We start from the raw sequence: 23,787 nt of genomic DNA on the forward strand, positions 1-23,787 counted from the left end.
CTAAATATTCTGAGAAAATGTATAATTTCAACTGAATTTCCAATATAAGACATGAATATTGGATCAATCATAAGTGTCATATGTTGAAAGTCTACATTTTCCAAAAGTGTCTACACTGTGAGAAAGAAAAGGAGGTATGTCAAGACATGGCCATGGAAGTGAGGTAAAGGAAAGTAAAGATTTACTTGGTATACACTTAGAGACTTCAGTATTTTTTCTTACCTGAGTACCCAAACAAGCAACCATCATGTGAGTGAGAAGTTTAGCTGCAAACATCGCACACCTGGTGCAGAAAAGGTGGGAGAGAATAGCCAAAGTGAAACCTATACAAAAACAAACCAAAACAAAAAGGGAGATATTTAAAGATGAGGCTAATAAACTATAGTAGATAAGAACAACAATATTTGGTCTCTTGAAGGTGTAGATGATTACACAAAACATTACAGAGAGAATATGTTCACTTTGGTTCACGCTGGGCTCACTTACGAGCTCATTGCTCAAGTACTAACATCTATTTATTTTTTTTCATAGGTTTGAAAGCTAAAGTAATTGCATAATGTAAACAAGGCATTTTTGCGAAGTTCTAAAAATTTCTCAGTTATTTGGATGATTGTCATAATAGTTAAATAAAAAGCAAGGTTCAGCATTGATATTACTGCATCCAGAAATGCTTTTAGAAACAAACAAAAAATTGCCTCCGCTTGGATAGCATTGCTTTAGGAGATAGCTATAACCTTCTAAGTGCCAGTCTCCCATTTCGTGTTCAGTGCAGAAATCTATTACAGCAGTACTCAGAAAAAGTAACGTCAATTTTATTTCATTAATTCATTGTGAACATGAACAGAACAGAAATGAGAAGGGCCCCTTACCTACCAGTAAGCTGCTCTTGGAAGGACCCCGAGAAAGCTGAGCAACTAAGGAGAACATTGCTAAAGGTCATGTAGGGTTAATTGCTTGTGCACTTCCACAGCCCAAGAAGAGCAGGAGTTTGGATACATAAGGCACATCTTTTACACTCTCTTGAGACAGACTGGTTGCTCAACAACAAGTATTTGTAAGATACGAATGAAGTAAACCATTGAAGACAGGATTATTTCTAAACCTTTCAAAAATAAGATAGTGATACTTATACAACTACCTGCACAAGAAAAGTTTGGAAATAGTAATATTCTATTTCACTCTACTGTGTTTTTTTTTCTTTTTTCTTTTTTTCTTTCTTTTAATTCTTCACACTTAGATGGAAATGTTAGAGAACTAAGTAATATCTCTATAGCTCTTAAATATAAAGCCATTTGTTAATTACTTGATTTAAATAGATATATCTACAACTGTGTAAGTAAACACCTTCATCCAGCTGAAGAAGCTAAAAGTCATGGAAGTTATATTCAAGGCAAACACTTAACCAGGCCAAACTGTTCTAATTTCTAAATACATTATTATGACACAACTACAATAAACGACCAGTTCTGCAGGTCTTTATTCCTTCCAGTTCAGCAAAATATTTCTCTTAGCTTCAGTGTCAACAGTGTATTTGGTTACTTTGTTGGGTTTTTCTTCATTTTCTATATAATTTTGCATTCTATTGCGTATTTGTCTCATGAATTTACTTTTTTTCTGTAAACCATTAATTTATTATACTTTGTCTTTTACTTTCACTAACACAATCTAAGAAGCTTAGCTGTATTTTAAAATCTGCTTCTTTTTATCAGCTAAAAATTTCTTTCATTATTACATAAAACAATCAATTTGTATGGTGTAGGTGAAAAACAGAGGGTTTTCTTCCCTGTCTTCTTTTTTATGGCTGTGGTTTAAAAACAGTTAAGGAGCTTAGCTTTAGCCCCTTAAGGCAATTTGCTGGGAGGGCATAAACAGGGGATTCAGGTGATTGCACTGTTTTTGTTATACACTGATGGTCTAGTATAGAGGGCATAAACCTCACAAGGAGCTGTCCCAGACCCCATTTCAATGCCTTAAGGTTATACTAAGAGTCTCTTTAGCATATTTTCTTAGTGACCATTTTACTCTCAGGTTCCTGCTTCCACAGTGCCTATCAACACAAGATGAAAAATTTACTTTCATGTGGGACTGCCTGAAACATAACAGTAAACTGACTGCAGTATGAAAGCTGTAGTTTCCTTCTTCTTTGGAAGCCAAATGGAGTTTAAAACTCAGATTTCCTAATTCCTGTCTGACATTCGGGGACTTCTGCAAATGCTGTTGTACCTGTCAATGGAGTCATGATTCTGACAGGTTAAACTCTCAGGCTTCTACGAAGACATTAGGTAGCAGTTAGGCAGCAGAGTGTAATGGAGCTCTACATGCATGACATGGAATCTGTCTCCCTCTAGTTACCACTTCTGAGTGTAAACTGCCAACTAAAACTGTCAATAAACTTTCAGGCTAGGTAGAAAAGCACCTAAAAGATTTGACACTGAGGACAACTGTACTGCTGCTAGAGACACTGGTGAATTTGGGTCTTCTAAGTTTCCTCTCCCAAATAAATAACATATTTCTCTTTTATATGGTTCAATAAAGCATCACAAAGAAACATACTTGCTGGATTCTTTTTTCCAAAAGTGGCAAAATTTGTCATTGTGCAAATACCAGACCAAATGGCAACTTTAATACCGTGAAGTTAGTTAACATTCCTTCAACAGCCCTCCAGAGACTGTCATAAATTAATAAAATTGCTCAAAATCAATCAGTCTTACTGGTCCTCAGTTGTTATTAATGAGACTTCTTAAACCAACTGACCTGAAATGCAGATGAATCCAGAAGAGAAAAAAGCCTCGTTGTATGAAGACAAGTTATCTGTTTGGGCATAAACTGCATAAATGGACATATGAGAACAAGAGCATTCCACATAGTCTGACGAGTCATCTGTCACTTTGCAGAACCCAGTATCAGACAGCCAGCTGCAAAACAAAAGATTAACAAAGTTGGAAATGGATTTGTGTAATTTATATGCTGAGTATGCTTGAAAGCTGTTGTATTTCTGAAATACTAAGTTTTCTAAACTGTAGCATAGATGTTTTGTATAATCTTCCAGGTGCACATAGCTTGTTTGGGGATTTTGGGGTTTTTTTTTACTTTCATGAGTAAAAATAATTGTAAATATATGATAATGAATACCTTTTTCCATACTAGAATTTTTGTGGCCATATTTTTAAAATTTCTGCAAGATTTACAGGTTTGCCTGGCTTTTCAAATAGTTTCTTTCTTAACTTGCAAAATACATTACCCCATTATGGAGAACACTTCATTTTATATTGCTATTTGTTGTTTTGAAACTAAAATTAGTGTTTTGTCTTCTTTCAGTATTGCTGAACTATTTTGAAAAAAAGATACTACAGCTGACATCCTAAGCCACTTCAAGTGGAAATCACATCTGTTCTGTACTACAGTGGCTAGACAAAAGGAGAGAATACAGGTACATTCTGCTGCATGTCCTTTCTGTAGAGAAATAGTATATATCAGTAACAGACTGATATAATCCAGCCAGTCGAATGAAATCATATCTAAACCAACTAAATCTCAGCAGGACACAGAATATCATTCTCTCCAAATTCATTTATACTGTGTGAACAGGGAAGACAGCCTAAACAAATAATGGGGCATTGAAGAGTATACACAGAAAAAGTTTATTTATGGTTTGTAATGGTATGAGTAGCAACAAGAATGAAAAATTACCATCAGCTCACCATTTCTTCTAAAAACCAGGAGACATCAATTTAAGCTAGCAGCTGCAGATGGCCTTTCTGTCAAAAAATAATAGCCCTGCAGAGCTCATTGCCAAAAGACATGCTGAAATTCTGGATGGTGCAAGGAAAAACTGGACAAGTTTGTGACAGATAATCATTTTTGGGATGAAATACATAAAATCACATTCAGCAAACACAGTTAGAGAGTATAGCATTAGGGGAATTACTATTTATACTTGTCCTGGTCTTATTGTTCCCTGGGAATTTACTTTTAGCCACTACTGGAGGCAGGATACTGGTCTAGATAAATCCCTAAGATGCCCCTTAACAAGTTTTTTTGGTTCACTTACACAGTGTCTTTCACAGACACAAATAAAAGAGTGGATAACAGCAAATAAGACACATTCTGAGTCAGTGGCTTGAAGCAATACCAGAGAGGCAGGTTTAGTTCTCTACTTTTTAAGAGTGGACTTGAGTCATTAATATTAATGAAGTGATACAATTCTGAAACTTGTGGCCTGTTAGAATTGTCTAACACATCATTATAGAATCTACATGGTATTTTGCTGAAAAAATGGCAGCAGTAGAAGACTGAGAAACTTCTGCGCTAGAATAACTATGCATTTTATTATACAGAAAGTTTTATGTGCTGGTACAAAGGCCAGAAAAAATAAGGAAAAAACACACATCCAAAAATGGATAATTTTATACTTCCAAATGATCTAATCAGAGTTCTCACATATTAGGCAAATACACAGGTTCATGGTAGAAACTGGATAACTAAACTGGTTAATAAAATAACCTTTCAGCAGCTTGATTCCAGAGGAGACATAGAGACTTTTGTGGAACAATACGACTTCCTGTAGCATAAATCCGATAAATGACTTCACTGTTATCTTTTAAAGGCTGTGAACTCCGACCCTTCAAACTCATAGAAAAAACCTGAAACAACATGCACAAAGTAAATACAAATTTAATATTAAAATGCAACAGTTAGTTGCATTTTAATCAGAAACACGAAAATGTTCACATTATTTTACATATATTTAAGACGTTTTGAGCAATATCTATATTAAACTAATTTCTTGAAAAAATAAATTGCATTATCTTCAAACCTTGTTCCTCAGGGCAAGTTCTTTATCTCCAGTAATGAACCACTGCTGACTGCTGTATTCTGTGAACTGCACAGATTCACAGTTCTCTCGTTGAGGATGTGATAATGAAACAGAGACGTCTAGTAAATGTTCAGGCACTTGAATAGAATCCCCATCTTTTCCATCAAATCTGTGTCCATTGATTTGCTGAGGAAACCAGTTGTGAGCCATTATTGCAATGTACGGGCAGCTGTCAAGGATATTTTTACCTCTGTTGAATTGGAAAAGCAATAGAGGTGGTTAAGTGGAAGTGAGCTTCACTGTTCTTCACAGAATGGCTCTAAAATATGTTTGTGATTAATATTTTATTCCTTCATAATTTCTAGTCTTTATGACATTTAATTGACAAACAGTTTCAGTTTCTGTGATAAAGCCAGGGGCTAAATGATTATGTATTTCAGCTTCTCTATTTCCCCTCCCCTGGGTTTTGCTCACTATGATCTGCAAACGAAACCCCTCCATGGTAAACTAGGTTATCATAACACTCATCTTTATAACTTGATGTAGAGATTAATCTACAAGAATGAGACATTAAAATGTATGATCTTGCTTTACGTCTTTTTCCCAACCAATGTTGCAAAAAACCTTGGAATAAAGAATTTTAACTTTCAAGTTCTGGACACTGTTCAGGACAGTGTTGATATTTATTCCATTTACTGTCTTTTGGCTGAGATGGGATTCATACCCCCTACAATTTAGGATGTGGCAAGAAAATTTATATCTTCAAAACAAGCTATGATTGAAATCTAAACTACGTTGATTTTTTGAGGGGGAAAAAGAAATAATTTTTTTCCTAAATTCAACTACGAGTTGTTTAATAGATTCACAGAGGGAGAAATTCAGAGAGAATTCACTGCCTTAAACCATCTGACTCACAAAAGGGTGTAGTGTATTTCTTCAGTCACCTATTTCCCCTGCCCATAAGCCTGACTACAGGGTTTTATGCACTTGCAGACAGAAATACCAATTTGAAACGAAATGTGAAAAGTACACTTAGCATTTAAAAAATTGTAAATAATGTTCAAGTGAGCAAAACAAAACATGCAGAAATTACAAAATGCCAGGAGAAATGTTGGGTTAGTGGTTCTCCTCTAAGTCTTAGAACATAGCTGTCCATCATAGAATTACATAGTTTTTTTCTTAATAAGAGTAATGAATATTTTCCAGGCAGTATGTGAGCCAAAGTTGATTTAATATGTCCTGATTCCTACTCCCATAGCTACACTGGATCTTTGTACCAGTTATTTGTGACACCAGCTCATAGTGCCAGTATACTGCTTGTCTGATTGTGACACAGTGTAATGCATTTCCATGTAGGTGACAGATGACAGCCATTTGTGTGTTGTCACATATTTCTAAAACATATTATGAATTCAAGTTTACTAACCTTTCTCCTGGTGATCCACACATTATCCCAGTTAACAGGGAAAAAGCAAACTTCTCAGTCACCCCAGCAAGCAGGCTATATCCTCGTGTGTCCTCACGTTTTGGGCTAGCCAGAGCACAGAGTATCTCATAGAAAAGACTTCTACTTTTATCAGTAAGTAACTGTTTTTCACCTATGTCTGTAACCTAATGAGAGGAGAAGAAATCAAACAACACTTCATGTGCAGAAGTCTGCTCATAACATTTCCTCATGTCGAACAGTTTAGTAAGCCTACAGTTTTATCCCAGTGTTCATTCTGACAGTTCAGAATATCTTTTCCACCTTCTGATCATGGCTGCCAGGGCACGAGATGCATCAGAACTACATAAAGATATGCTTATTAATAGGGATTTGGTTATTAAAGAAACCATGTGGCGTTTTCATTCTTTCACAAATCAAGGACTGTTGAGTCCTGACAATCTTTGCCCTTATTTTCTGTATTCTGTGTCAAAACAGCAACACAGACAAAACACTGTTCAAGAATATTGTTATACTGCTTTGTGTCTATGTATTTAAACGTTTTCCAGCTTCTGTGCCTTATTCTGTAAGTCCAGAACAGCCAGAAAGACATAACTAGTCCCAGAGTTTTGATGTAATACTGAAGTGGTCAATTACCCTGCCAACCTGATTCCCCAGGCTACTGCAGGGAGAAAGGCAAACTGCACGCCTGATTAATAGAACAGCAGACTTCAGCTGGCCCTTGCAGGATTTGGTTGTGTGTTGACTACAGTGAGTTGTGAAGATACAACCAAACCTTGGGCTCAGCGTCTTGTGCCAGGGCTAAAACAAACAAAGATGTGGCCTGAAAATCAAGAAACCATAGTCATAGAATCAGAGACTCATAGAATGGTTTGGGTTGGAAGGGACCTTAAAGCTCTTCCAGTCACACGCCCCTGCCGTGGGCAGGGACACCTTCCACTAGAGCAGGTTGCTCCAAGACTCATCCAACCTGGCCTTGAACACTGCCAGGGATGGGGCAGCCACAGTTTCTCTGGGCAACCTGTGCCAGGGCCTCACCACCCTCACAGGGAGGAGCTTCTTCGTAAAATCTAGTATGTAAATCTAGCCTCTGTCAGCTTAATGCCATTCCCCCTTGTCCTGTCCCTACAGGCCCTTGTCCATAGTCCCTCTCCAGCTTTCTTGTCCCCAGCTTCATCTCCTTTGATAGTAGGACTTCACAGTTTCTGTTGTTACCTTTCTGTTCTGTGCGCCTGACTCACTGGTGAGGATGCTAACCTTGATCTTGTCACAGGCCTGTAACACAGGCCAGTTACAACTAAACACATAGTTTTATGCTCTTTTTAAAGTCACTGGTCATTCAAGAAAGAGCAGGAGAGGTTTACCTTCTCTATGATGTGCATCACAGCAGTAAGCTGCTCTTCTGTAGTTTCTGTAGCCACTCTGACATTGAGATTCTGGAGGACTCTGTGTAAAATGGTGTCATCAAGAGGCTGGTGCAGTTGATCAATCAGCCCCCAGACTGGCAAGGAGTCAAAATCTGAGACAATTGTGATGTTAGCAATACCATACACATCATCTACTTTGGCACTGCCTGTGGGATTAGAAAGTACAACCTGGAAACGTTTAGGAAATGGGTGTAAAGATCCTGTCTTTGGGGTCAGTGTCACATCCAAAAACGCATTTCTCTGCCCAGGTTCAAAAGTCAGTAAACCTTCAGATCTTGCGAAATCCTGCCCTGCCACAGCTGGAGATACGAATGTCCGACCAATAGATTCAGGTTTTTGTAGCTCCTTAAAACAAACCAAAAGAGGTTTAGGTGACATTGTGATAGATAAAATTGTTCAAAACCATCTGCTGTAGAACACACATACTTTAAATGGGTAAAATTTAAATATGTAAAAAAGAAGTCCTCTTTCAAAATGCACTTAAGAATGATACCATGATTGCATTAAATGAAACTGTGATCTGTCACTTGTAGTCAGTGACAACCTAGGAGAAGAATCATATATATTGGCAATAGCAAACAGGATCCCTCTTTTGCTTTTCCCGAACAAAAATCACAAAGCTTTTCTGGATGAACAGATATTACTAAAATGTTAGCACATTCATAACGTGAATTAAGGAGGGGTTGATGTAGTTTGTGTCTGCAGCACGAACTCCCTCAGTTCAAGGTACAGACAGGCATCACAGACATATAAAAACTAAACAAAAACACAGCATAGGTTTTGGAAATCTGTGCCCAAACTAGTATCAATTCATGGTATTTTCAGTCCCAGTGTAAATAATTAAAATGAGAACAATCCATTTTGGTCTAAAGGTGAAAAAAAAAAAAAAAAACCAAAAACACCCCACTATGGAATTCACATGCAAAGCAGAAAGATGAACTTATTCAGGAATGCTAAACAGCCTCATTTCTCTGTGATGAAGCACTATTTTTACCTTCCATGAGTTTTGCAGATATTGCTGCTTTCTTCACATTCTTGCTCTTTTTTGTCAGTTTCCATAACCTTGATATTATGTCTGGTAATGTAATAAACTTTCCTTAAGCAGAAACTAACATTCTGGGCTATTATTCAAATGCATGATTTTTCAATTGTATCTATTAATTTAATAAGTACAAGTATATACTCATTCTTAAGTAAAGCCCTCCTACTGTAAAAAATTAGGATTTTTATTAGGGAAATACTACAATTTTGAAAACATTTAGCTTTAAGTAGTAGCGTTTACTTATAGAATAAATCAGACATTTCGGAGTTCACAGGAGAACTTGGTAAACCAATGCAGCGTGTATCTGTTTAAAATTGCCCTGGCACATGATCCCATCTTCTGTGCCAGTTCCAGTGAGAAGTTTCCTTTCATTTATCCCTCCCAATTTATAATTGGGAAACAGGAAAATAAATGATAATAACAGAACTAGTGACAAGAACAATGTTTAATAAACCTTTGTTGGAATGATGTAAACATCTGTTTCCAGTTAGCCCTCATGCTTCCTGTCCGCTGTGACCTGTTATTTTACAGGTACCAATACTTTGGCACTTGGCCACGCACCCTTGAAAGCTAAAACTGTCCAACTTTAGCCTAAACGTACACTGGACAGTCGGAATTTCTTCTCCGCTTAAATTATAATGAACTATTACCTGGAAACAGTGTAAAAATTTGTTACTACACAATCTAACTAAAACATTGCCATGCTACTGTAGAATAAATGCATGGAAACACCATGCAAACCTGTGTAGTGAAAATAGGTATGTATTCAATGTAACAATAGAATGCAAAACGTTATAAAGGGTGAGCACACTGGGTGCAACAATGTGTTGCTATAAAAACCCTCCCCATAAATAATGCTCTTAGGCCTAATGGAATTGCTGAGGGGAGCAGCTCGAGAGAGGACGCCTTCAGCACCGGAGCGGGGGGAAGCTCAGCGTCCAGCAGCCTCAACCCAGAGCGGCGACAACCACCGAGGGAGCCTCGAGCCCTCGACAGGCCCTGCCCAGGAGCCGGCAGCTCCGCTGACCCGAGCAGGGACTCACAGGGGGCGGAGCCAGGAGCGGCGGCACCAGCCCTGAGTGGGTAAAAACCTGCCCCAGGCGGCGAAGGCTACCAGGGTCATGGCAAGCATCGCGGGTTTGCGGCAGTTTGCGCGGGCAGGTGAGAGGCGTAGTGAGCACTCGCCGTATGACCAGGGCCCGCCTCGGAGCTCTGCCCTGGCGGTGGCCGGGGTAGGCACGCAGACAGAGCCGATGGGAGGGGAGGCTGCAGCACAGAGCTCGGAGTGCAGAGGGTGCCTGCGCTGGGCTTGTGAGGAGAGGGTGCACAACGGGCAGGGCTGCGCTCAGTGCTCCCTGGTGGAGGCCCTCCTGCGGCAGGGGCTGAGCTGCGGGTCGCTGTCAATGGGCTGCAAGGTGTCAGGGAAGCTGAGAGGAAGCAGCACTGCTTGCGCCAGGCCCAAACTGTGCAGGGGCCTCAAGTGTCCCCTGTAGTTCATGGAGGGAAGAAGGAGGGCATTAACCCAGGAAGCTGGGAAACAGAAACAAAAAAAACCAACCAAACAAACAAAAAAACCCCAAACCCAAACAAAAAAAAAAAAAACAAAACAAAAAAAAAAAAAAAAAAAAACAAAAAAAGGAGAAAAAGAACAATTAAAAGCAAGGGGCTTCCTCCTAAATCTGTTGTCCCCACCCACAACCCCTTTGCTGTCCTGCAGGGGGCTAACGAGGAAACACACTTGCACCATGAACAGCTGTCTGATGCACCAGTAAAGAAGATCTCTACTGGTGCTGCGAGGAAGAAGTGGTGGGTCATAGTGGTAGGGGACTCTACTTTGAAAGGAACAGAGGCACTCATCTGTCGGCCTGACCCAGTCTCAAGGGAGGAGTGTTGCCTACCAGGGGCTCGGATCAGGGATGTTGCGGAGAGGCTGCCTGGTCTGGTAAGTCTCACCATTACCCACTTCTAATAGTCCACATGGGTGCTAGCAATATAGATAGCAGTAGCCTGGAGAACATAAAGAAGGACTACAGAGCCCTGGGAGAGGTGGTTAGGGGCTCTGGAGCTCAGATTGTCTTTTCATCAATTCTCCAGGGTACAGTGGAAGACCCTAAAAAGGCTAGGAGGATTGACCAGGTTAATAAATGGTTAGAACAGTGGTGCCACAGTCAGGGATTTGGACATCTAGAATATAGGACCCAAGTTAGTAGGCCAGGTCTACTGGGGGCTGGGGAAGCTGGTCTGACAACGAAAAGGAAGAGCGGTTTTAGTAGGAGGCTTGCCAGACTGGTCAAGGATGCTTTAAACTAGATGTGTTGGGGGAGGGGGACATCATTCCATCCCAACACACACAGTCAGTTGCCAACATCTATAATAAATGCTTGGAGTGATGCAGAGATATTCCAGCCACACCAGCCAATGAGCCGGCTTCATTTGGAGCTTGGCTCAGATGCCTCTATACAAATGCCCATAGCATGGGGAACAAACAAGAGGAATTAGTAGTGTGTGCATGTCTATGGGGGTATGATATAATAGGCATCACAGAAACATGGTGGGATGGCTCCTATGACTGGAGTGTTGGAATGGAAGGTTACAGGCTCTTTAGAAAAGACAGGCCTGGCAGAGAGGGAGTGGGAGTTTCTACTTATGCAACTGATAGGCTGGAGAGTATGGAACTCTGTCTGGGGACAGGTGAGCAGTCAACAGAGAGTTTGTGGGTCAGGGTTAAAGGGAGAACAGCAACGGAAGACATGACTGTGGGGATCTGTTACAGACCGCCTGATCAAGAGGACTCTGTGGACGAAGCACTCTACAGACAGGTAGGAACAGCCTCACGCTCACAGGCCCTTGTCCTCTTGGGGGACTTCAACCACCCTGATATCTGTTGGGGGAATGGTACGGCCTGGCACAAGCAATCCAGGAGGTTCCTTGACTGTGTGGAAGACAGCTTCCTTCTGTAAGTAATAGAGGAGCCGACAAGGAGAGGTGCCATGCTTGACCTTGTGCTCACCAACAGGGAAGGGCTGGTTGGAAATGTGACACTCCAGGGCAGCCTTGGTTGCAGTGACCATGAGATGGTCGAATTTGAGATCCTCAGGACAGTGAGACGAGCGTGCAGCAAGCTCACTGCCCTGGTCTTCAAGAGAGCTGAATTTGGCCTCTTCAGGAACCTGCTTAGTAAGGTTCCATGGGATATAGCCCTAGAGGGCAGGGGGGCCCAAGACTGTTGGTTGATATTCAAGGATCACCTGCTACAAGCTCAAGAGTGTTGCGTCCCAACTAGAAGGAAGTGCAGCAGGAGGGCCAGGGGACATCCTTGGAAGGTAAGGAGCTGCTGAGAAAACTTAGAGGGGAAGAAAGAGGCTTATAAAAGGTAGAAGCAAAGACAGGTGGCGTGGGAAGAATACAGGGATGTTGTCCAGGAAGCTAGCGACCAGGTTAGGAAAGTTAAGGCCCAGTTAGAATTAAACCTAGCAAGGAATATGAAAAATAACAGGAAGGCATTCTATAGGTACATAAGCAAATAAAAGACAGATATGGGCCTTCTCCAGAAGCTATCAGGAGAACTGGCTACCCTGGATTTGGAGAAGGCTGAAGTCCTTACTGACTTCTTTGCCTCAGTCTGCACTGACAAATGCCCTAACCACGCTGCCCAAGTCTTGGAAGGCAGATGCATGGACTGTGAGAATGAGGTCCTCAGGCCCAGTGTAGGAGAGGATCTGGTTCGAGACCATCTTAAGAACCTGAATGTGCACAAGTCCATGGGACCTGAAAGAATTCATCTGCGAGTCCTGAAGGAGCTGGCAAATGAAGTTGCTAAACCACTGCCCCTCATATTTGAAAAATCATGGCAGTGAGCTGAAGTGCCTGATGACTGGAAAAAGGGAAATATAACCCCCATTTTCAAGAAGGGGAAAATGGAAGACCCAGGGAATTACAGACCAGTCTCACCTCTGTGCCTGGTAAAATCTTGGAGCAGATTCTCCTGGAAGGCATGCTAAGGCACATGAAAAACAACAAGGTGCTTGGTGACAGCCAGCATGGCTTCACTAAGGGGAAATCCTGCCTGACCAATTTGGTGGCCTTCTATGATGGGGCTACAGAACTGATAGACAGGGGTAGAGCAGTTGACGTCATCTACCTGGACTTCTGCAAAGCATTCAGCACTGTCTCCCACCACACCCTTGTCTCTAAATTGGAGAGACATCAATTTGATAGCTCACCTCTAGGTGGATAAAGAACTGGCTGGATGGCCGCACACAAAGAGTTGTTGTGGTCAATAGCTCAATGTCCGGCTGGAGACCAGTAATGAGTGGTGTCCCTCAGGGACCAGTGTTGGGACCTGTCTTGTTCAACATCTTTGTTGGTAACATGGACAGTGGGATTGAGTGCACCCTCAGCAAGTGTACCGATGACACCAAGCTGTGTGGTTCGGTTGATACGCTGGAGGGAAGGGATGCCATCCAGAGGGACCTTGACACACTTGTGATGTGGGCTGATGCCAGCCTTATGAAGTTGAACCAAGGCAAGTGCAAGGTCCTACACCTGAGTTGGAGCAATCCCAGTCACAGCTACAGGCTGGGCAGAGAAGAGATTCAGAGCAGCCCTGCAGAGAAGGACTTTGGTGGTGTCAGTTGATAAGAAACTGAACACAAGTGGGGTTCATTGTGCAGTGGCAGCCCAGAAAGGCAACCGTATCCTGGGCTGCATCAAAAGGAGCATGACCAGCAGATGAAGGAGATGATCCTGCTCTCATGAGACCTCCCTTGGAATATTGTGCACAGTTCTGGTGTCCTCAACATAAAAAGGACATGGAACTGTCGGAACAAGTCCAGAGGAGGGCCACGAGGATGATCAGGGGACTAAAGCACCTCTTGTATTAAGACAGGCTGGGAAGGTTGGGGCTGTTCAGCCTGGAGAAGAGAAGGCTGCATGGAGACCTCATAGCAGCCTTCCAGTACCTGAAGGGGGCCTGTAAAGATGCCAGGGAGGGAGTCTTCATTAGGGACTGTAGTGACAGGACAAGTGGGATAGGTTAATACTTAAACAGGGGAAGTTTAGACTGGATATAAGGAAGAAGTTCTTTACTGTTAGGGTGGTGAGGCACTGGAATAGGTTGCCCAGGGAGGTTGTGAATACTTCATCCCTGGAGGTGTTCAAGTCCAGGCTGGACAGAGCCTTGGGTGACATGGTTTAGTGTAAGTTGTCCCTGCCCATGGCAGGGGGGTTGGAACTAGATGATCTTAAGGTCCTTTCCAACCCTAACTATTCTGTCATTCTATAAAATCCCACATATTCAAGGTAGATCAGTCTAAGCACTATTCCAATGCAATAGCAATTGGAGGAATCCCTATTGCAGCCACTGCCCAAGCCCTTGAGGCTGGGTTCACAGCTGTAACGAAGTGGAAGGAATCATGTTTTTGCAGCTGTGTTGTTTCAGCAAAAGGAGAATCTTCATCATTAGTCAGTAATTATGAGGTACTTGTTTAGAGATGAAAGTTTCAGCAGTTAGTAGGGTCTGGTGTTACAGCTATAAACATAACAGAATTGAATGGCGATTATAAAATTGACTCTACCATACTGCATTTTCAGTCAATCAGAAGAATAATTGTCAGGATTAGTACTTCAAGAACATGGGATAAAATTCAGTGAAAGAGTATTTTTTCTTAAGTGTACGCTGTGCATTAATAAATTTGTGACCAAACACAGACAGTGTGTTGGTATCTGAATCTTGCAGTCATACCCATCATGGTAAAAGTTAACTTCAGAGAAAGAAGCCTTAAAATAATTGGAGTCTTAGAAGAACCTTACAACAAAGAAATGTATTTAATGCCTGACTGACCATGGCCTTTGAGACTCCTGGAAGGGTAGTATCAACAAAATCTCTCTTGACAATGCAGTGAGAACAAGGTCTTTTTACTAATGGAAACCCAAAGAAGCTAGACCATCTAGGCCCAGCAAATGTTTGACTATTTCCTGAAAAAAAAGCTAATTATAATAACACTTTAGAGAATGAACAATGATTTAATGATACAAATAATAACTTAAATAATAAGTCTTACCTGCATGCTGTAGCTAACCATTGTGGTTACTGATGTACTAGAATCTCTAAGCGCTTGCAGAGTGATTAAAGTTGTCTTCCTATAAGCCACAGCAAAACGAGATCCCACAGCAAAATATACTAAACCATGAGGAGAATCACTTTCAAGAACTTTTACAAAAGCAAATCTGGCACTGCTGTTCAATGCGGCTCCTGTGCTCACAGCATACAGTTCAACAAAAAAATATGTTTCAAATTCAGGAACCTGTAAGTGAGGTGTAATGATTTTCATATCATTATAAGACCTACTAATTACTTTCAGCTTCAAAAAATGTATATATTTTTTTGTATCCACAATGGATTACTTGTACTAACACCAGAAGCCTGCTTCCTGAAACATGCATTAAGTACAATAAATGTATATCCTAAAAATAATGTTGCAATGGGCAACACTCTTCATGTACAATAATAAAATCTCAGGTTTTCACATGGAATTTACTGCAGTAAAGTAGCTATTTATATACTACATGTATTGTGGCTCTAAGTCAGGCATAACACATGAGAGTAAACTATCAAATAGCTCCATATTCCAGATTATGGATCTAAGTAGATGTACATCTTGTTAAGATTTTGCTCTTTCATTTTCTTTGTATTACAAAAGGGCATGTACACACCTACTCACCCATGGAAAAGCTGCACAGAAGTCTAAATGTGCAGTTTTGAAACTAACTAACTTGACTGTATTCGAGTACTGAACTCACATAAAGTTCTGAAAACTTTATGATTTTACATACAGCCTTAGTGTTTAAACACTAATATGTTTATGCATGTTTTGTCAAGCAAACTTCAGTAGACTTTAATTTGTAATTGAATTTATTGAAAATCATAAAGCTTAGAACTATGAGCTTATGGTTTGGAAAACAAGGCATTGAATTCTAATGTTCATAAGTAAAAGAATGAGCCTAGTCAATCCTGCATTCATAATGCTTGTTGGCTGAAAATATGGTAGCAGCATTAAATTACAATATGGCATTCTACTTCATCCTTGATTTTGTACCTACAATGCAAACATGTTTAGAAATAGACTTGTGATTACTAAGATTACAGAAATCATTGAAAATATGTTATCTGTACCTAGTGCATGCACACATGAAGCAGCAAACTTGCCAAAAATTTATTTCTTCAGAAGACAATAGCATTACAAGAAAAAAAATTATGATCACTGAAGACAATTTTTATTTTTTTTTTAATACCGCTCTTTGTTTTAGCTCTGGATTTTTAGAAATCTTGCTGTAATCCTAGGTAAGCAGGATTTAGCTCTTAGCTAATAACGTCAGTACAGCTGACCAAGTCAAAACTTTCTAGGTAAAAGCTAGAACATACCATAAAACCATAAAATATTTATTGAATGTATTTACGACTTCATAATTCTATAATGTATTTGCTACAGATATATAAGCTATCTTATGAAAGAACTAGAAGAAAAATTAGTAAATACTTGGTGTTTTAAATAGCATATATTTTTAACTGAGTTGTTAAATTCTCTAAATGGAATTATCTTGACTAATTGATGACAGGAACAAATTTACTTGAATGCCACAAGGAACTTAAGCCTTCCATTAGCACCTATTAAGAGTGGCACATGCTTGTGCTTCATGTGACACAACTGAATGTCTCTGCAGCTCTTGCACTGCTGTCATTAATTAATGATTTCACTCCCTTGGACTAAATGCTTCGAAATCCCAGTTTAGCCAGAGAGGCAGCCGATGTCTCATCATCTATATATTTTATTCATTAACTCTGTAATGTAAAAATAACATCTGGAGATGAAGAGGGAAAATGGCCCTCTTACTGGATTCAGAGAATGCACCCTATTCTCTAGTGGGAAATCACTATTTCCCACATCCTACGTCTTGCGCTATTTTCTATAATGTGATCAGAATCTTGTCCTTTTCTATTCCCCAGACTTCAGCTTTGCCAGTAACCTGTAGCTGTTAAGATAATTTCTTGGAAAGTTTCAATTGCTGCATTCTGAAAGAATGGCAAGCGTTAATCTTTCCTTTCTTAGGAGACTGCCGTAACCACTGGGTGTTCACACAAAAATATTTTTTTCCTTCTCTTTTCAGTAAAAATGACTGAATGCTGTACTTTGTGTTAATTCAATGATGTATGTATTTCTGAGTGCCATCTGGGCCTCTCGAGACTCTTAGGCTTAGGCATACCCGACTGACAAATGCCAGCCAGCTTTAGTGGATGATGGCTGCTAAATTGAACTTCGCTGCTCACAAGCTGGATGTGCACAGTGACAGATTTTTATGCAGCTTTATGATTGAGTAGAGTTTTCACAGATCACTGAGCTAGATTTAGGCATGTAAAATCATGCACAAGTTGCAATAAAAGTTTTTTTGTTGAATGAGATGTTATTACTTACAGGAGGTGTTTTCCATAAGTCAGCCTAAGAAGTGCTTTGATACATGAAAGATTTGCTGAGTAAGGATGAGAGTCCAGGACCTGAATATGTAAGTCACTGAAATAACTCCTTTTTTAACTCCTTTTTTCTTTTACTGTTCTATAAAACTCTTGAGATCTGCAGTTTACTCTTTGAACTAAATACTCATCTCCTTCCCAGCTTTTTACCTATCATAATAATGGTAGTACAAGCCTGTAGATAAACACGTGTTTACAGAAGAAAATGTGTTTGCAGACTTCAGGTTGCACACCAGCTTCTCTGGATCAGAGGTTTTCACCTTGGTAAATTGCAGTTCAGCATCATAGTACTGTACATAAATGAGCAATTATTACTTACATTATCAGGTTTTATTTCAATGGAGATGTTGCACATTGTTTGTCCTGCCATGCAGGTAGTGGCTCCCAGCACAGATTCAAGCTCGTTCTCCAAGTTCATGCCATCCTTCAGAAGGACAACAGCTGATTTATTAAATGTCACACGCCAAAAGATCTTCACATCTTCAAAAGCCCTATAAGCAAATCAAGAGCGTACATATACTGAAGAAGGAAACATAAATGACAGAGGTAACACACGTTATTATTCAGAACTTATCTACTTCAAGATGAAAATGTCTCTCTTTTTATTTAAATTCCTTCCTCTAAAATACGTTTCCATTGCCAGAAAGTAACAGAGGAAAAAAATATAGCAATTACAGGCACCCAGATCCTTCTCAATTTTTGTTTCAGAAAACTAAATTAGCTGAATAAAAGACACTGGTGTAACCGTGTGCCTAGAAAGCCAGGAAGAATTTGTCTTTCCTATAAACTTCAGGAACTTAGAGTATTTGAGCATATCTGTTTAAAGAACACAAGTATGCAACATACATATGTTAATTAGAAAAAAACAGGATCTGTGTGAGTGAAGACCTAAGTATAGTACTGACTTTTAATTGCTCATTTTAGCATTCATACCTACTTCTGTTACACAGGGAGATGAGAATCTGACTTACACCATTAGCAGTGCAAATACTTTATCATAAGCAAAACCTTCACATTTGCTGTCTCATGGTGTAAACTGGAAAATATTTGGGTTTTTCCATTTTTGTTTTATACCAGTAAGTGACAGACCTAAGCACATTCACAACTGAAAAACCTATTTGCCAAATTCTGGGAAGTTATTAAAGAAGGTGAAAGGCAAAGATTTATTATAAAATCTTATCATAACCTCTTCCACTAACAGCAGCATATTACAGAGTGTGGAAGAGCACTTGAATCAGCTTTTGCCTGTACCTGTTTGGTTGCCTTGTGACAATCAGCAGCACCTCTCTGTTTTCTGAGTCTTCATCAAGTACAAGACCACTTTGTACCTCTGGCATGAATCCCAAAATGCCATTCTGGAGATCACTTCCTACATAGGAAATAGACCATGAAGGTAATTAGCAAGAAAGTTAAGTGGAGACTAAATTACGATTTTTATATGGATAACTGCAAAAAAAAAAAAAAAAAAAAAAAAACCAAAACAACTAAGTGTCAAAAGCATGCTGCAAAGTACCACTTGGGAATGCCTCAAGTACTTTTTTAAAAATATTTGTATTCTTAATTTACAATCCATATTTATCTAAAACTTCAAATGTTGTAATTTCTAAATTTTATTCTAACCAGTAGAATAAGTCTTTTTAAAAGTAAATTCCTTATGAGAGTGCTGGCATGATCTATGCACATAAGCTTGTATATTTGGAAGCATTTAGGAAACTGAACAAATTCTTTATCCCTTGACTTCAAGAGACTAGGTGTTACAGTGGTCCAGAAAAGTGTCAAAAGTCTTGCTTATAACGCCCTAATGAGATACAACTTCAGCCATATTATTTTACATTTGCTATATTAGGCTTAGGACAAGGGAGAATGGCATTAATGACAGAGGGTAGATTTACGTATCAGATCTTAGGAAGAAGTTGTCCCCTGTGATGGTGGCGAGGCACTGGCACAGGTTGCCCAGAGAAGCTGTAGCTGCCCCATCCCTGGCAGCTTGGACAGGGCTTGGAGCAACCTGGTATCGTAGAAGGTGGGGTTGGAACTGGATGAGCTTTAAGGCCTCTTCCAACCCAAACCAGGCTGTGAGTCTGTGATAACACGTAAAACATATTCTTTCTAAATAAGAATGGGCCTCAGCATGCCCCTAGATGGACAACATTGACATAGCAGGTTATGGGATAAAGATGGGCTTCCAAGGATATGACCTCAGCTTCCCTATTCATCCCACCCCTAATTTATTTTCCCAGATTGTTACATCAGCTTTTCTCCTGCATCTTTAATTCAGTGTGTGGAACTAGGGAGCTGCAAAATACTTCACTGTCCTCATGGGAATGTAAATAACTTCAGCAAAACAGCAGTAGAGATAAAAAAAAAGTTAAAAAAACCCCAGAGTTAATGAGGAGGAACTGATGTCTGCACAGTGTTCCATTAAATCTTGTTTGTAGAGGATTTCTCCTTACAGGTAGTGATGGCTTTACTCTGCAATTGAAAAGGCAGTCTACATCTGACCCAGTGATTATTAAATGTCAATATATACACTGAAGATTAACAGAAACTGCATGTTTGCTTATGTGGATGCACAAATATTCAGCCTGTAGTATCTTTATGCAGTTAAATGCAGATACATGCTTTGACCTTTGTGCTTAATGTAAGTTGTCTCCCAGTCTTTATTTATGTGCTCATTGTACTCAGGGTGTAGATCTAGAGGATGTTAATACACTTCTGTGGGATTCAGCGCAAGTTCAAATTCCAACCTGTGCCTATGCACATACTTCTTTGGTGAAGTTGCATGTACAGGACACTGGTTACTTGCATGGTGGATTCTAGAGATGGTGCACATGAAGGGAACTTGTTTTATACTGTCTGGTTTTGCACACAGTCTTGGTTGCTGCATACGCGCATCCAACAGCACAGTATCATCTTGGTTGTCAATACCTACCTTGTTTTCTTAAAACTATCTAAATACACAAAACTTCAGTAAATGTTGGACCTTACATGTGACTTTCTTGATTAGCCTGAACTGTTCCAATTCCCAACTTGTTTCTAAAATTTGAGCTATATTGTGGTTAAACTTGGTTTATATTCATTTGATAAGTCTGATGGATATCTAAAAGACAAGTGAAACTGGAGGTCGGACATCACTAGCATACAGTGCTAGTATGACTGTATTGACAGTCTCAATAGCATACAGTGACTGAAAGAAAAATTCTCCCCTGAGTCTATAATGTCCATTCCTACCCTCCGTCCTCAGAATCAGAGGACTACACTGCAGATATGAACTGCATAGTATCAAAGAATAAAACCAGAAACTGCTTCTTATACTTCGTACAAACTCCATACAACATAAAACTGAAAAAATAATGGAATCATTAGGGTTGGAAGGGACCTCTGGATATCTTCTAGTCCAACCTCAATGGCAAAGAAATGGCAAAGAAAAAAAAAAAACCAAACCTGCAAGGCTTACATCTATAAGAAAAACACTCAAGTTTAGCCTTTCCCTTCCTGAAGTAAAGCAGGACTAGAACAGAGATAAGCAGCATCTATAAATACATGTTGAGCTACGTTGCTACAGGATCCATGGTGGGCTTCGTACATTACATGCTTCCTCCCTCTGATCTGGAACTCAAGATTTGGAAATAAAAATCCCTGCTTATCAAATAGAATCCCAATCTTTACAGGAAAATTGGCATTAGAACATACAGTTATTTACTGTTATTTAACTCAGCTGTACTTACTGCTTTTCTGGGGGAAGAAAATATTACCTGCAATAATCACTGTTGCAAAAGCAGCAAATCCATATTCATCCTTTCCTTCCACAATCTGAGCTCCACATTCAGGATCTGAGAGGAAAACATAAAACAATTCCTGTCCTTCAGGCTCATCATCATCAAAAATTTTAATGGACACCTTGCTTTCTCTTTCTCCATCCAGCAAAGTCAAAGAGACTGACTGTTCTTCAAAATCTTCTCCTTCCATTGCCCAGGTGAAGTTTGATTTCCAAGCATTTCCAAAAGGATATGAATCTATTCCACTCTGTGCACTAACTCCCCCAAACGTTTTAACAGTTACTTCAATATCACCGGTAAACCCCTTGGTCCTTCTGATATGAAGGACCACTGTGTTGGGGCTACTGTTGTTTGCATCTTCTTCAACATAAGTAAACTCTGGCCCCAAACTTAGTATTCCATGAAGAATATCATTAGACAGGATATTAATTGTTGCAACACTGAAAGCTGGATTCAAACGTGGACTCCAGGCAGGATTTACAGGTGGAATATCTAAAATTTCCACAGCAGTCAAATTTACAAAAAAGAATTCCTCCATTTCAGAGACAGTGTCATCTATTACTGATACTTCTATCACAGCAGTTTTCTGAAAGCGTAAAATAATAAGCTCTCCATTGTAGATGGGTATAAAGTCCTCTAGTGGTTTGGCACTTCCTGGAAAGGTCTGATATGTCAACTTAGTGAGATTACTTTGAAAACCAAACAGTCTTTGGACATGTAGTGTGACTGTCTGAACATCTTCTTCAACTGAAATAGATCTTGAGTTAGGAGCAAACTGGAATATCCCCATTGGCTCAATTTCAGCTACAGTAAATCCGGATCTGAAACAGAAAAGATATCAAAGGTGAGAAAGGAAATGCAAAGTTTGAAAAGTAAAACACCCAAGCAGAATCATTTCCAGTGAACAGTCAGTGATGGCTGTAACAAATATGTAACAGTAGAGGGAAGCAACAGCAAAAATGAAAAGCAAGATCCAAAGAGGTTTAATTTTTGCTGTGACTGGATAAAACATTTGTCCACAGGCTTGATGCATCCTGAGTCAGCACAGGATACAGAATAAAGGATAAATAAAATAGGGTCTTCCTGAGACAATGGAGAGGCAAAGGAAAGTATGATGTCTTTCTATTGGGGACACAATGGAGAGAGACATAATACAATACAGCCACTCTGAGTAATACCAGTTTTAACCACTGAAAATCTTCCTGTACCAAGGGAAAACTGTGGAGCAGACAGATGCTAGCAGATCTTCAGCTTTAGCTAGGAAGCTAGAGAAGGAAGGGAAGTTATTTTAAGACTTACAGTGGGGCTTTGAAATACTAACTCCACCCCCCCCCCCATCACTCATAGTAATTTTTACCAAATCTGAGCCCTATTATCAGTATCAATTTAAGCTCTACTTTGTTCATATTAAACGTATTTCCTTCTTAACAAAATAAGCGTAGGGACTGTCTGCTAAACCCTGGGTCTTACACTTGTCTATAGAACTGACCCATTATTCAGTGATAGCAACTACCAAATGGCATTGCAATTACAGTGAGTGATTTTCATTAACAAACTAGACTCCTTCAACCACTTCAAAATAAAGCCTTCAAAATAATGGTCAGCTTTACTTCCTGTGCTAGGTTTTTAAGAATTAAAGGGATGTTTATATAAATCAGGTATTTTCAGAGCATTCTTGTTTCATTTTATTTATTTTATATAATGCTTATTATCTAAGACCTTCTAAAAGTGGATTTTTTAGGGACACTAATGAAGACTGTTAGAGTTGCACTTATTCTTCATCTTCCTGGCTAAAACTGTTGATCTTGGTTCTTAAATGTCTCCATAATCCTAGACACATTCTAGGCACCTTCAATCCTAGTGATATGGAATAGACTGGAATTGGAGAAAAGCTCTGTTCTGATTAGATCAGATCTGCAGCACTGTGACGCTATTTCAACCTGAGAGAAGACATACAAATTTATCAAAGAAGTCACAACTTCCTACCTACCTATAAGTTAATAGGGATTTGTATGAGGTGTATGCCTATACACAGGCTGCAATTCTTACAGCATCTCTGCAATGCAAAAGTAATATCCTTACCTGAGGCAAGCCCCACCAGACACATTGGTGTGCACTGCTGTTAAAGTGATGGCAAATGACTCGTGTTTATTTACATTTGGAATAGCTTGAAATGAAATTACTTTACTTTGCTCACCAGAGGAAAATACAACAGTACCTGAAGGAAAAGAGTGAGAGAACACAAGTCAAAATCATTAAATAGGAATTGTCCTTAGGTAGGTACTTGAGTCATAATTCGACTCCATTTAGGAAGAAATCCACATTGATAAAGCTGTCCATCAGGGGCACAGCATTGCGCCTGCCTCCAAGATATGTCTCTATGAAGCTTAGTTCCTTTTTTGCTCATAAACATCCCTCTCAAATAAAAATTAGACCACAAAATTTCATTCTAGTAACTTTTCATTAACAGAGGAAGCATGTAGACGTACAAATAATCAAAAGGTGAAATCATCACTTATGCAACTTTCATAGCTGTTTCCTCCCTCGAACAAGTACTTACCAAACTGAGGAGTAATATTGCCTGGCTGAGCAAAGTCAGTGATTAGGTCTGGTGGGTATCCTGAAATCCAGCTAACTGTTACAGAGCCATAAACTCCTTTTCTGGTTATGACAGCCTGGCCTGTCCCTGCTACAATGTCTGCAAGTCGTAAAATCACAGATTCAAATCCAACCTGTGGAAACACAGTAGATT

General features: G+C 39.6%; 1 protein-coding gene across 1 annotated transcript in view; it reads right to left on the bottom strand.

Moving 5' to 3' along the window:
* Window positions 1-23,787, bottom strand: part of ADGRV1 (adhesion G protein-coupled receptor V1) — a 273,612-nt gene that overhangs the window by 154,853 nt on the left and 94,972 nt on the right. Inside the window, exons 71-82 of the mRNA XM_065661610.1 lie at window positions 23,596-23,767; window positions 23,118-23,253; window positions 21,012-21,856; window positions 18,508-18,625; window positions 17,576-17,747; window positions 14,792-15,034; window positions 7,625-8,032; window positions 6,243-6,427; window positions 4,817-5,066; window positions 4,504-4,643; window positions 2,755-2,915; window positions 223-323 (exon numbers count right to left, since the gene is read on the bottom strand). Coding sequence (XP_065517682.1) covers window positions 223-323; window positions 2,755-2,915; window positions 4,504-4,643; window positions 4,817-5,066; window positions 6,243-6,427; window positions 7,625-8,032; window positions 14,792-15,034; window positions 17,576-17,747; window positions 18,508-18,625; window positions 21,012-21,856; window positions 23,118-23,253; window positions 23,596-23,767 — 2,931 coding nt within the window. The remainder of the gene's footprint in view (window positions 1-222; window positions 324-2,754; window positions 2,916-4,503; window positions 4,644-4,816; window positions 5,067-6,242; window positions 6,428-7,624; window positions 8,033-14,791; window positions 15,035-17,575; window positions 17,748-18,507; window positions 18,626-21,011; window positions 21,857-23,117; window positions 23,254-23,595; window positions 23,768-23,787) is intronic.

The sequence above is a fragment of the Lathamus discolor genome, chromosome Z, assembly GCF_037157495.1.
Source record: "Lathamus discolor isolate bLatDis1 chromosome Z, bLatDis1.hap1, whole genome shotgun sequence".
NCBI lineage: Eukaryota > Metazoa > Chordata > Aves > Psittaciformes > Psittacidae > Lathamus > Lathamus discolor.